This window comes from Eulemur rufifrons, chromosome 29 (genome assembly GCF_041146395.1).
Source record: "Eulemur rufifrons isolate Redbay chromosome 29, OSU_ERuf_1, whole genome shotgun sequence".
Taxonomy (NCBI): domain Eukaryota; kingdom Metazoa; phylum Chordata; class Mammalia; order Primates; family Lemuridae; genus Eulemur; species Eulemur rufifrons.
The window spans coordinates 19,737,756-19,751,172 of NC_091011.1; the positions used below are offsets into that span (position 1 = coordinate 19,737,756).

Genomic DNA, 13,417 nt, shown 5'->3' on the forward strand with positions numbered 1-13,417 from the left:
GCTTCCCGGTCGAGGTGTTAGACAAAGGCGACATGCAAAAATGATAAAGAGCTTACAGAAACATCAAGCCTGGAAAAGCCACAGGAACTCAGCTCTTGACTAAAGGGATGGTTCAGAGAATTAAAAGGGGGAAGAATTGTCCCTGAGGTGTGAGGAGTGGAGCCCAGAGTGGCCCGAATGTTGAATGCAGAGAGAGAAAGAGAGCATCAAAGACACACGAGTTCCAGGTCCTGTCTGAGACAGGAGGTCAGGAGCCTGTGGCTTTCTAGCACAATCTTTTTCCCATCAGAGAAAGTGTCCCTCTGTTTTGGCCTTGTCCTGGAGGGCCAGCACTTGTGATCTCTCCACAAATCAGTTGTGGACACAATGCGAGCGTGAGCTTGGCTGCTGCCAACACATCCATCTGCAAACCAAGGCTATCCACAGAGGAGCTGCAGAGTGCCAATGCCTAGAAATGAATTTGTTGGCATTTCAGGGACGAACATCTTCTTGGCTACAACCACCACACCTCCAATCCCAAACTGTGGAAAAATGTCTAGGTTTTGTTAAATCTTTTATTTGCTTCTTCAGTTGTAATATTGAGCCCTCTGCTTGCCTGTCTCCTCAGTACACCCCACCCAGGACCCTGGGCCAGTGCTGTCTCTGTCCGCTGGGTTCGGGTGCTGACCAGCAGGAAGGAGGGCTGGGAATGCTGGAGACAGAAGGTGTGTCCTTGCTGGCTGGCGTGAATAATTAGTGAGTTCCTGTTGGTCAATACTTGCCAATGTAGGCAATGCACATGCATTAGAACATTTGCCTTGTACATCCAGCAAGTGATGAAAAGCAGGGTGGAGAAGCTGGCTCAGGTTTTGTGCACATGCCCAAGCTGGTGACGGGGACCCAGGAGAGCTGATGGGGCTCAGCCTAGCACTGCCATTGCCCCCAGGTCTAGATGAACTCTGGTTTCGACAGAATCTGCATCTCATGCCGCTCCATCCTCTCCCGGAATGTCACTCTGGAATCCTGTGATCTTTGCTCCCTGGAGAAAGTCAGAATAAAGCAGGGAGGGAAAATAATTAAACCCGATGAAGAGGAGGTAGAGATGTTGGGAGATAATAGTTATGGAGAACATATTAAAGATCAGACAACTGTGCTGGGCATTTGACATGTGACACCCCCGACCTTCCTCCTCCACTACTCACAGCCCTCCTTCCCACTGGTCAGCACTGAGCCCAGCGGACAGAGGCCAAGAAGTAGACACTGCTATTAGTCCCATTTTACAGATAGGGAAACTGAGGTTTATAGAAGTTAGATAACTTGTCCAAGGTCACATAGCTATGAATATAGCTCAGCTATATTCACATAGCTCAGCCAATACCATTAAGCTCAAGCCTTAAATCATTCTACTGTTCTATATCCTGTGGATCTCTACCTATGCTCTGTAGCTCATGCAAGAAAACAGCTAAAAAACAACAGAATGACAGTAGTTGTGAGAGGGATTTAATTTCATCTCTGCCACTAATTATTCATACAACCTCAATAATGTCACTTAACCTCATAAGCCTTAATCTGTTTACCTGTAAAATGTTAATAATGCTCCATGTCCTGTTATCACCACAGGATTATATTGAAGCAATTTATGTGGAGAAGCTTTGAAGAAAAAAAAAAAACGTCTTCTAAATATGTCATGATATGATATAGGAGAAATAGCATCAGCTGTCGCCTGGGCCAGGGTTTGAATTTGTCACACTAGCGGAAACTTTCTGACTCTCAAGTGTCTCATCTATTAAAAAGGGATTCCGTAACCTGCCAGGGAGTTCTGGAGAGGGGAACACATACGTTGGAATCCCAGCGCAGTGGTCATCAGAGTGACCCATGCAAGAGCTTCCCTTACCCCCAAGGGAAGCAGATGGAGCTGCTGAAGGCACAGTAGATGAGAGGGTTGATGGCACTATTCAAGGCTGGCAGGTTCTGAATGATCACAGAGGCATAGAAACGCTCCTTGGTGTCTGGGAGGAGGTTGAAATTGTCCAAAATGTCAAAGAGGAAGTACGGACTCCAACAGCAGATGAAGGCTGGGGGAGAAGAGCGCATTAGCACCATCGCAGGCTGCAGCTGAGGCCACAGTCTCTCTGGGTTAGCCCTGATGGGACTTCCAGCTAGGAAGTTCTTTGGCACCTGGGATCTCTCAGAAATACCGGGGTTGGGTATGCTGCTTAGAATAGTGGTCTGTGTTGGCACTGATGTCATGCCCACTTCAACACATAAACAAACACAGTCATATGTACAGCTTTAGACATATTCCTAAAACTGCGTAAATACTCTGCAGATTCTCCATCTGGAAAGGGGAGGTCCAGTTTCTACCGTTGTGGACTCTGCATTGAGAGCCTGGGAGTGGCTGTATGTGGCTGTACCCTCTCATGCAACACAGGGCTGAAGAAAAACAAGACAAATCCTTGGGAGACTCTCTGGAAAAAGAAGAACAGGAAGCATTTTGACCAGATAGTGACTCTTTGTTTGGGGGTATGGCAGGAGAAAGGGGTGATCCCCATGTTTTCACAGCTCAGCCCAGTTTCATCACGATGTTCTCAATTTTCTTTTCCATTTCTCAGTTTTAGTGTCTCCAAAAAACACCCACCCAATACTCTCCAAATCCACTGATGTGTGTGACATCCTGATTCTGTTTGGCTCCCAATCCTCAAGGAAATGGATAGGAAGTGGGGATACACAGTGTGAAGGTGAATTTTATGTGTCAGCTTGACCTGGCCGTGGGGTGCTCAGATTTTGGTTAAACATTATTCTGGATGCGTATGAGGGTGTTTCCAGATGAGATTAACACTTGAATCAGTAGACTGAGAAAAGCGGATTTCCCTCCCAGTGTGGTGGGACCTCATCTAATCTGTTAAAGGCCTGAACAGAAGAAAAAGGCTGAGTGAGAGGAGATTCACTCTCCCCGCTTGCCTGTCTCAGAGCTGGGACATTGGTCTTCTCCTGTCTTTACCTGGAGTCAAAGCGGAATTTATACCATCAACTCTCCTGGTTTTCAGGCCTCTTGACTTGGACTAAAACTTATACCTTTGGCTCTCCGGAGTTTACAGCTTGCCAACTGCAGATCTTGGGACTTTTCCCTCCATAATCATATGAGCCAAATTTTTTTAGTATCTCTCTCCCTTCCCTCCCACCATCACACCCCCCATTTCTCTGGAAAGCCTGTATAATACACACTCTAGGGGTGACTGGACACACACATGCGTCTCCTACTTTCTTATCACGTCTTCTCCACTCCCTGTCTCCCCCTTTCACACCCATAGCATTTTTTCTTAGAGCAGAAGTCTGGTTCCTTGACCATCAGCATGCAGGGGCAAACTTTCCTCCGTAACTATTCAGTGGGGATTCTGTAACTTGTTGGAGAGCTTTAGGAGGAAAACTGACTGACTTATGGTCTCCCATCCCACCCCAGACCTTGGAGATGTTTTAAAGGGGAGCAATTCAAACACAGACAACTGAGCATTCTGGACTCTGGGTGATTAACTCCAACATTGGCCCAGCAGAGTGGTTTGGGGCATCAAGGGGCAAAATGGCCCTGTGTGCTTGTGAGTGTGTGGGGGGTGATTCTGGTTGTCACGGGGATGCCAGTCGTCCTGCACGGTATAGGCAGCCCAGCCAGCAACGACGTGTCTCACGCCCTATACAGCCTTGGAATGCCCAACTGGACATTCACATAGGGGAGAACGCTGTTTATAGTTACCCCATCTGAAACCCAATTCTACTTTATAAATGAACACAGATGTTTTTAAAAAAAAATACTGAACTTCCCAGGAATTCAATTTCCTTATAAGTAGAGAAAAGATTACTTTCTCAAATTTGAACTTTTACTTTTTTTGCTTGCTCAGAAAATCAAGTCACTGACAGCAATACTGTGTATATTTTTTACGTCTCCATGAAACACACCTGTATTGGTTTTCATTTGTAGCTGTTACTATGTCTAGGTGTAAGCATCTCACTACTTCATTATTCTTCTAGTGTAGCTGTGATGAAGAATTTGCATCTTAAAATTGGTATTGCTTTATTATGGATTATTTTTTCTATCCCTCCTTTATATTATTTTTGAGACAATATATTGATTTTTTAAGCATTATGGTGGGTAGGCAGTAGTATTATGTATACCTTTTATTTCAGGGTGGTAAAGGGACATTATAACATATTTTTGTAGGAAGGGCCATTCTGGTCCGGTGGGGGTGTCAGCACTTGCTGACTCTCTAGTGGACACCCCTGCCTGTAGACAGAAAGGACCCCACAGGGCCTGGGAAAATGGTTTCTGATTGAAAAGGGCTATGCTGGCTCTGGAACACACGTGTAAGCCCATATTTCCCAGCTCAGCATCCAGGGAAGGCGCGTCAGTGATTCTGATTGTGTGGGAAAGCAAGGGAGCCTTTGATCTGCTTCGGAAGCCTCTAAGAAAGGTTTCTGAGCCTTGGTGGGTTGTATGTGCTTTACCCTAGTTCCACCTGCAGCGTTGCTCTGTGTGTGTGTTCTGCTGGCTGAGTCACGCCGTGTGTGGTCTTTTTGGCATTTTGCAGTTGCATTTTAGAAATGTGAGAAGGACTGTTCTGGTGGTTTGACATGCAGCTAATGGAAGAGCTATGCTTTCTCGAAGCTTCAAAACCTGCCAGAGGGGCAGGGAGGGGGGCATTTGAGCTAAATCAGAAGAAAATAGCACAAATCCCTTTACTTTTTTTTGTATATCCGCACTCATTCGTTCAACAAATATTAATTGAACAGCATATGTGGGACCCAATTTTAGGCCCTGGTGATAATAACGTAAGTAACACAAAAGCCAGAGTCATGGCCCTCATGGATTTATTACTCCAGCAGGGAGGACAGACAATAAGAAAGTCAATATATATCCTGTAGTGTCAGATAGAAGTAGGATCCACAAAGAAAAATAAGTCCATGTGGAAACTAGAGAGGGCTATTTTAAAAAGACTTGTCAAGGAGGCTTCAGGGAGGTGGCATTGTTGGTGAGCAAATGAGGCTAGGAAGTGAGCCAGGCCACCCACCCTCGAGCAGAGCATTTCAGATGGGAAACAGTGCAAGGTGACTTTACAGTCTTATGAGTAGAAAGAAAGGAAAAGGAACGGCCAGAAGACAGGAGGGTGGAAGGGCAGAGAAGGTGGCCATAAGGGAGAGATTTGTAGTGACCCTGAAATTTAATATCCAGAAGAAATGGAAAGCCACTTTTATCTTCCCTTGACTCATGAACTTTGGCCCCGGAGGAGAGTGTGTCTTAAAGGAAGTGACTGAGCAGGTGATGTGACCATCTGCTTCAGCTAGGTAGGTCCTAATCAGGTTTTCTCCAAATTATCCAACCTACAGCCTTGGTGATACCTGTATTCATAAGGAGAGGCATTAGGAACCAAATGTTGACTCTTGATGGAGCCAGAGATGGACTGATGGGTTCCACACATTGTTTGCCAGTCAGCCAAAAGTAGAAGTGCCCATAGAACAATTCCTTTCTTGCGTGAGCTTTTTGCCACCAAGTCCCAGGTGCAAGTTTGCTTTTGGAATAGTCAAACAGTTCCACGACACAAGGAGGGACACTGCTTACCAAGAATGATGACAATGCTATACTTGATGGCCTTGATTTTTGCCTTTGAGATGAGCCCTCGGTTGTAGCTGGTGCACAGTTTCCCACCTGCCAATACAACAGGGGAATGGTAAAATGAAGTTCTCAAGATGCGACATCTTGTTTCTGCCAATAGAAACATCAAAGGTTAGACCCACAATTTGCAAACAAATAGGACTGCTTATATCCTATTCACCTAAGTCTAGAAGGCTCTCCTTGGAAATTTTCAGAATAAAGATGGCTCTGGGTTGTTGCTGAAAAATGCTCAGTTTGCAGCTTAATATCACATGCAAATGCTATGGAACACCCAGAGTCCCTCAAGAGACTTGGTCGGATGGACTGAATCAGGTGCAGCTGGAATTAGACCATGCGACTGCAGGGGGTGAGGCTTTCCCTGTGGAAGTCTATTTCCCAAACCTGTGCTATACTGAGATACCTATGTGGTCACTTTTGTAACCTGGGCAATGTCATTTTCCTAGAATTGTTGCCCCAGACCAACTCATTCATCTAACTCAAGAAGTTCACTCTTAAGAAAAGCTCAAGCCAGAGGTGTCAAATAGGAGCCTGGATATAAGTTTAATCATATGTTGGTTGTTGTCTGATTGTAAAACACTTGAGAGGTTAATGTAAGAATGCACGAGAACATAAGCTTGATGAAGACAGGGGCTCTGTTTTCTCAGCTTCTGTAGTCTATAAACATATTGAATGATTAATGCATATTTGTTGAATGAATCGATCAATACCAACCTCTGATGAGTCAAGAAGTAGTGGTAAAACAAAGGTTGATTAGGATGGGCAGAATTCAGTGTAATAGATCTTAATAAAAGGAGTGGATAAATGACAAATTTGGGGATGAAAATGTTGAATGCAGTATCCCTTACCTCTGTGGAAGGGTTTTTATTGTCAGGGCTTCTGCCAGGGCTGGCACCTTTGTGAAAATTAGGAAAAGGGGCCTTTCTTCTGGATGAACGCAGACCTCCCCACAGCACACAGTGAGGGAGGCATGGAGGGGGCCAGCCCCAAGTGCCCCTCAGCTGGGAGTTGTTGTGTGGGGCTCAGTGGGCACAGCCCTGGTGACGGCCAAGGTCAGTGCCCACCCAATGCATCTAAGTCACACAGGGCAGGGAGGTTGCACACTAGGGAGACAAACTGCTGTGCTCAATCGTCCTCACGACACCATTCGGCTCTCATATATGAAATTTATTTTAATCCCCACAGAAACTGGGTCAGAAGTTTACCTTTGCAATGTTTTCAATCCCATCTCCAATCCAATCAGCCCAATCCAATAAGCAAAGCACATCTGCTCAAAGATAAGGACTGAATAGAAGGGCTGGAATAGAGTTCTTGTTCTCCAAGAACTTTTAATCCATCGCACACTCTTCGAAGGCTGGGGGAGATGAGAGAGCTGCTGCTATGGTTTGAATATCCCAGCCAAAACTCATGTTGAAATTTAATTGTCATTGCAATGGTATTGGGAGGTGGGTCCCTTAAGTGGTGACTAGGCCATGAGGGCTCTGCGCTCATGAATGGATTAATGATGCTATTGCGGGAGTGGGCTTCTGATACAGAGGATGAGTTTGGCCTGCCTTTCTTTCTGTCTCATATATTCACTTTTGCCTTCCACCTTCTGCCTGGGATGATCCCCCCAGGTGGGCCATGCTCTTAGACTTCCCAGCCTCCAGAACCATGAGTCAAATAAATCCCTTTCCTTTATAAAGTACCCAGTCTGTACTATTCTGTTATAATGGCAGAAAATGGACTAAGACAAATGCAAACCGACTGTGGACAGAGGAGAGACCCATTTTTCCACCGCTGTGCCGGGAGGCTGTGTGGGAGGCGCAGGGAGCATCGGGTAAGCTGGAACGACACGGGAAGGGGCCCAAGGCGAAGGCGGGGTGCAGGCGTGGGCCTGGGAGACGTGGGAAGCAGAGGGAGTATCCTCAGCCAGACATGGAAAAAGAAAATGTAGGATGAGTTTGAACTACAGTGAGTCATCTTGCTTGGCTGTAGCCTGCAAGCACGTGGGGTTTGAGTGTGGAGAGGAGAACCGAGGGCAGACTGGAGAGAACTTGAATGTCTTTGGAAGCAGTTTGGACCAAACTTCTGAAGCAGCAGGAGGCCATGGGAGCTTTGGAGTGTGAATATTTACTCACTGGAGAGGACAAGCTGTTATCAGGAATAACAGGAATAGGGGCTTTTTGGGTGCAAAGAACTAAAATAGTAATTATAATTGACTCATATTCCTTAATGTATATCTATAAGTCCACTCTTTAGTACCATTATGGTCTTTAAATTATCCTGTGCATTTCATAGGTCCATAAAACCTTAGCGCTGTAAGGAAGCCAATGAGCAGAAGCATTTACAGCATCGTTTCTCAACTGGGGGTAATTTTGCTTTCCAGGGGACTTCTGGCAATATCTGGACACATTTTTTGTTTGTTTGTTTTAGAGGCAGGGTGTCACCCAGGCTGGAGTGCAGTGGTGTGATCATAACTCACTGGAGCCTCAAACTGGGCTTGAGCTATCCTCCTGCCTCAGCTTCCCAAAGCACTGGGATTATAGGCATGAGCCATCAAACCTGGCCTGGACACGTTTTTGGTTGTCACAATTGTGTGTGTGTGTGTGTGTGTGCACACGAGCACTATTGGCATTTAGTGGGCAGAGGCTAGGAATGGTGCCAAACATCCTTCAATGAATAGGACAGCCCCTTATGACAACGGATATTCCAGTCCAAAATGCCAATTGTGCCAAGGCGGAGAAACCTTGATTTCCGGGATGGTATCTTGGGGAGGACACAGGCTTCGGGATCATGCTGGAATCCATCCTTCAGCTCTACCAATTGCTAACTGTGTAAATTTAGGCAAATTAGCCAAACTTCTCAGCTTCAGTTTTCCTATTTAAAAAGTGAGGTGTAGAAAACCATACTCACAGAGTTACTTTGAGGAATAAAATATTCAAAGTACCAAGTCACACGCTGGGGATGTTGGTTGCTTTATCAGTTGGGGTGAATGACGTTTTAATGGCATTTCAGGTGGAATATGAACTGTCTTTATAGAAGTGAATAGAAGGTCTGATTAAATTAGACCATCTATTACACAAGGTTGTTATCTGTATGGAAATTACATACAGCAGAAAATGATCAGGGTGGGATTCTACCTGTGGGGGGGGGAAGTAAAGAAGACAGCTGAACAAATTATATTCTTTCCAAGCATCCCTGCTAGCTGGTCCTAGGTAACATCTGGCTTCTAAACAGTATGTCTCTAAAGACTCAGTTGGTCTTTCAGAAATGACATTTGTGTTCTGAAATCTGTTTAAAACAGAAACTCGCAGTACTTTCCACAGGGCAACTGGGTGACAACATAATCAACTACCTGCCCTGAGATCGGCGAAAAGCGTCTTTAATCTGACCACGGCAGGAGATGCAAAGCCTCCAGCTTCTAAAGATGGCTCTTCAAAGAGAGCTGAGCTACAAAATGCCAGTCATTCTCCTTTATTGGGAGATAAAAGGATTATTTCTACTCAGGCCTTGGCATTGAGCTGGAGTAAAAAGCAGTTAAATTCAGCTGTCACTGTACATTAACAGCTTGGGTAGCCTGGAGGTGGCAGGTCCCTTCGATTTCGGACTGGAAGAAGCTCACTGACTGTTTTAATTTCAAGGTACATCCCTAATGGGGGCCCATGCTGGAAATTTGGTCTCCAAATGGCCACGTCTGGTTTCTCACCTTCCCTGGCTGCAGGCCTCTTACAGAGCCACTGGGAACCCATCTTTATGTGGGGTGAGCACCTGAAGCTGGAACAATACCTTGGGATGCTAAATGGAGGCAGAATTTATTCCTGGGGCTTGGGGAATTCACTTATGGTCCTATAATGAGTTCAGGTGATTTGTTTAGAAACAAAGAAGTCTAACTGACAATTTTTAAAAATAAATATGTTTCATATAGCAGTGACATGCATCGGGTGTCGGGCAGGTGGGAGGGGGGAGGAGGGGATGGGTATATTCACACCTAATGGGTGCGGTGCTCACTGTCTGGGGGACGGACATGCTTGAAGCTCTGACTTGGGTGGGGGAAAGGCAATATATGTAACCTGAACATTTGTACCCCTGTAATATGCTGAAAAAATAAATAAATAAATATGTTTCACATGTTGGAAACTTTATGTACTTTAGGTTGATTTTAAAAATTAAACTTTTTAAAGCAGCTTTTCTTGATTTCTAAAATTTTTAAAACTTGAAATTCATTTTAAACAGTAATAGCCTCTGTAAATACAAATATAAAAAATGCCCCTGGAACTTATCAGTTAAATATTTTTAGTGCATTAGGCCTTGTACACTTGTCTGTGGGACATCAATCATTTCCTTCCCAGCATATTTTTGAACCTCTAGTTTTCTGACAGACCCAGGGGGTGTCTCAGCCTGGGCCACCTCCTGTGCCTCTGCAGGGACTCTGTCCGGATCCTGCTTCCCATGGTCACTGCAGCTGCCCTGGGCAGCCCCAGGCCACTCCACCCAGGCCTCTCTTTGTCAGCCATCTCCTCTGGAGGAGCTCTGGCTGAGTGCCAGCTACTCAGTAGCCATGGTCACTTCTAAGCTCACTTAGAAGGGTCATTATTGTTTGTGCCCCTGGGTGGTTGCTTTGCTCTTCTGCTCTGCCTCGCAGGTCCTCAGTTCTATCTCTGGGCTGGGGATTATTCAGCACCACTACCCTTCCCTGGGATATCTGCTCTCAAAGCTCTTCTGCCAGGAAGCAAGAAAATGACCTTGCTCTTCTGTGCTCTGCTGGTTCAGGGGCCTGTGGCATAGTTGCTTAAGCTCCCAGGGGTTCAGCTCCTTTAGCTTCACACAGGGCATTTTCCTCCCTAGATGGTGACAGATGGCTGGAGTGCTTAGGTAGGAATGCCCTTCAGTGACTCAGAACTTACAGTTCCCTTTGACTCTAAGGCCGTCTTCCTGGTCTGCATTCACTGTGGCCGAGCCCATCTTCTCCAGCATGTCTTTACTTTCATCGATCTTATTGTTCCCTTCTTGTCATTTGAGGTGCTCCCTCTCTCCCCACTAGCTGGACATACCTGCATAAGCCTGGACCTATGCAAGTATGAAAGCATTTAGAGTTCTTTTCTCAGGAGATTTTTAGCCCAGTGCAAACCAGCTAGTTATAAGGAGGTATCATCTAACTCACCAATTAGTCTTTCCTGTACATCAGCTCCTCAGATCAGGCAGAGCCAGAAACTCTGAAAGACCTAAAATAATTATGCAGAGCTGATCACCAAACCTGTCCCTTGCCCCCTGCCCAGGCACACAGTGAAACTACCCTTTATAAGATTAATAAAAGGCCAAATTGTGGTAGGGTCCTGAACTCTGCCAATGTGTAGGCATAGTTAAAAAACAAAACAAAACAAAACCAGCCATTGTTCCCTAGCTTGCCTTTCTGTAATTGCTTACCGCTTAGGAGCCATGTATTCTTGACTAGAATAAGATTGGTGATTTCCCCAATCACTTCCGTAGATAACACTGCTATTGTAAAACCTAAGACTGGTCTTTGAGATATATTCCAGACTCTGCATTCGGGGGTGGGGGGACAACTGACCAGTGGCCATATTTGGAAACTGACTTGACAGGTCCCGTGACCCTCTAATCAGGAACTATCTCAGGGCAAGGAGAAAATTTCTGCTTCCCAACCCTACGAGTTCATCCCCAGATAATCAGCAGACCCAATTCCCTAGCCCTTTGCCCACTAAACTACTTTTAAAAACATTAGCCCCCAAATTCTCAGGGAGATGGAATTGAGAAATTTCTCCCATCTCCTTGCTTGGCACCCTGTGATATTAAATTCTTTCTCCACCACAATGCTTTCTGTCTCAGTGTATTGGCTTCCTTTTGAGCAGTAGGCAATGAACGTGGGTGGTAGCAACAGCTAGACAACAGTTCCCAGCCTTCCTTTCAGCAGGGTGTAGTCATGTGCCTAAGTTCTGCCTAAAGGAACCTGGGAAGAATTGATGTCTACCGTCCTCAAACCTGGCCCAGGTAAACCACCTGAGCAATCTTCCACCCCCTCTCTTCCCCTATCCCTACCTGCTGAAAGTAGATACTGAGGAATACCTTAGCAGTCTTCCATTAAAGGTGGTGGAATCTCCACTTGCTTGAAGTTCTGAATAACCATGTGGAACAATGTCCTTCCCTTGGGCATTTACTGCCAATTGGACTTTAATTGAGCAAGAAATAAACTTCTATTTTGTTAAGGCTACCGATTTTGCAGTTTACACAGCTGCTAGTGTTTCCCTAACTAAAGCAGACATTGGTACCTCGTACACAGTACTGTCTTAATAAAAACCTAAAACATGTGGCACTGGCTTAGTGAGCAGGCAGCATGTGGCAAGGCAACTGAGGTTGGAAGCCGGGATGCACTGGAGATCCATTCCATAGAAGTGTTACATATGATGCCTGGGGAGGCTGGCTGTGCCTGCTGAGCCTGGAGCCCAGGGGATGAGGTTGGTAAATGTTAATAGCATGTACTGATCATTACCACTTGTGTTTAGCAAGATATTGGGAAAAAGAAATGAACTTAGACAAGAGTTGGTTGGCTTATGAACAAAAATGAAAGGGAGTTATAGAAAGTCCCCAAATTTGGCATCTTGCAGAGTTGCAAATGCCAGCTATTTCTATTTCCCAACAGCACTGCTGCCTACTTTGTGTGTGGTCCAGCGCAAAATGAAAATGCAGGCAGAGCATTAAACTAAACGTGGGCTCCTTCCAAGTGTGTAGGTCCCAGCCAACAAAGATGGCCCTGGTCCCCAACTTAAGCTATAACTTTGAGAGGCTTTAACCAGCAGAGACCCATTAAGATTCATCCTTGAGGCTAAGAGCACAGGATGTGGATGTAGCCTCTCACCTATTGCTTCAGACGCCTCAAACTAGCTTCCATTAAATTGAGAGGCAGAGACTGGGCGAGGAAGCAAAGAAACAAATCAGGCCTGAGAATTATATTAAGAAAGTCTTTTTGGATATGATTGCTGGTACATGAAACTAACTGGAAGCAAATAGATCAGAAGCCTACTAAGTTTTTGAGAAATGACACTGCCAAAATAAACTATGAAATTTATATCTTTGTCAATACATAGATCTATCAGACTTTTAAAATTTCACTAACCCTGTGAGTGGAAAGTTATATCTAATTGAGGTTTAAACATGCACTTTTCTAATTATTAATGAGGTTGAAAACCTTAATTTTGGCCATTTCTGTTTCTAATTCTGTGGAATCCCTGTTTGGGCTTTCCTGACTTTTCAAACCTATTTATCTTTTTAAAAAATATTTTTAATTGATTTTTAGGAGTTTTTCATATATTGTGGATACCAATCATTTTCCAGATATATGTGCTGCAACCAGCTTCTCCTGCGACAGTGAAAGGGAGTCTTAATGTAACTAGCTCCATTTTGCTTCCGACCCCCTGCGGTAACATCCTTTAGGTTAAAAGCTTTTGCTTAGCTCTGCACCATAAGCTAGAAAAAAGGTGACAATCATTCTTTTCCCAGAAACTAACCCCCGGGGAGATAAGGAAAGCGTATGTTCCAGTACCAATGCTATGTTAAAGATTTGTAGGAACATCCTGACCTTCATCCTCCAAAGTTAACTGACCAAGAGCAAAGATGTTTTACAACTTCCTCAGACCCTTGCTAATATCCAGTCCTCAGCTACCTCTTACAACTCCCCTTCCTTCTTCCCTAAAGATAAGAGCCTAAAGTTCATACCAACTTAAGATAGTTCTTTAGGACCCTAGTCTACCATCTTCTTGGTTTGCTGGCTCTTCAAATAAAAGT

General features: G+C 44.9%; 1 protein-coding gene across 3 annotated transcripts in view; it reads right to left on the reverse strand.

The window, feature by feature from the left end:
- Positions 1–927: 927 nt before the first annotated feature.
- NPSR1 (neuropeptide S receptor 1) overlaps positions 928–13,417 on the reverse strand; it is a 176,582-nt gene continuing 164,092 nt past the window's right edge. For 2 of the 3 annotated variants that reach the window (XM_069462013.1, XM_069462011.1), the window contains 3 exons: positions 5,588–5,674; positions 1,874–2,054; positions 928–1,018 (listed from right to left, as the gene is read on the reverse strand). In XM_069462013.1, the coding sequence (XP_069318114.1) occupies positions 928–1,018; positions 1,874–2,054; positions 5,588–5,674 (359 nt within the window). Of the gene's footprint in view, positions 1,019–1,199; positions 1,255–1,873; positions 2,055–5,587; positions 5,675–13,417 lie in introns of those variants that run through there. The other variant, XM_069462012.1, reaches the window with a different exon arrangement.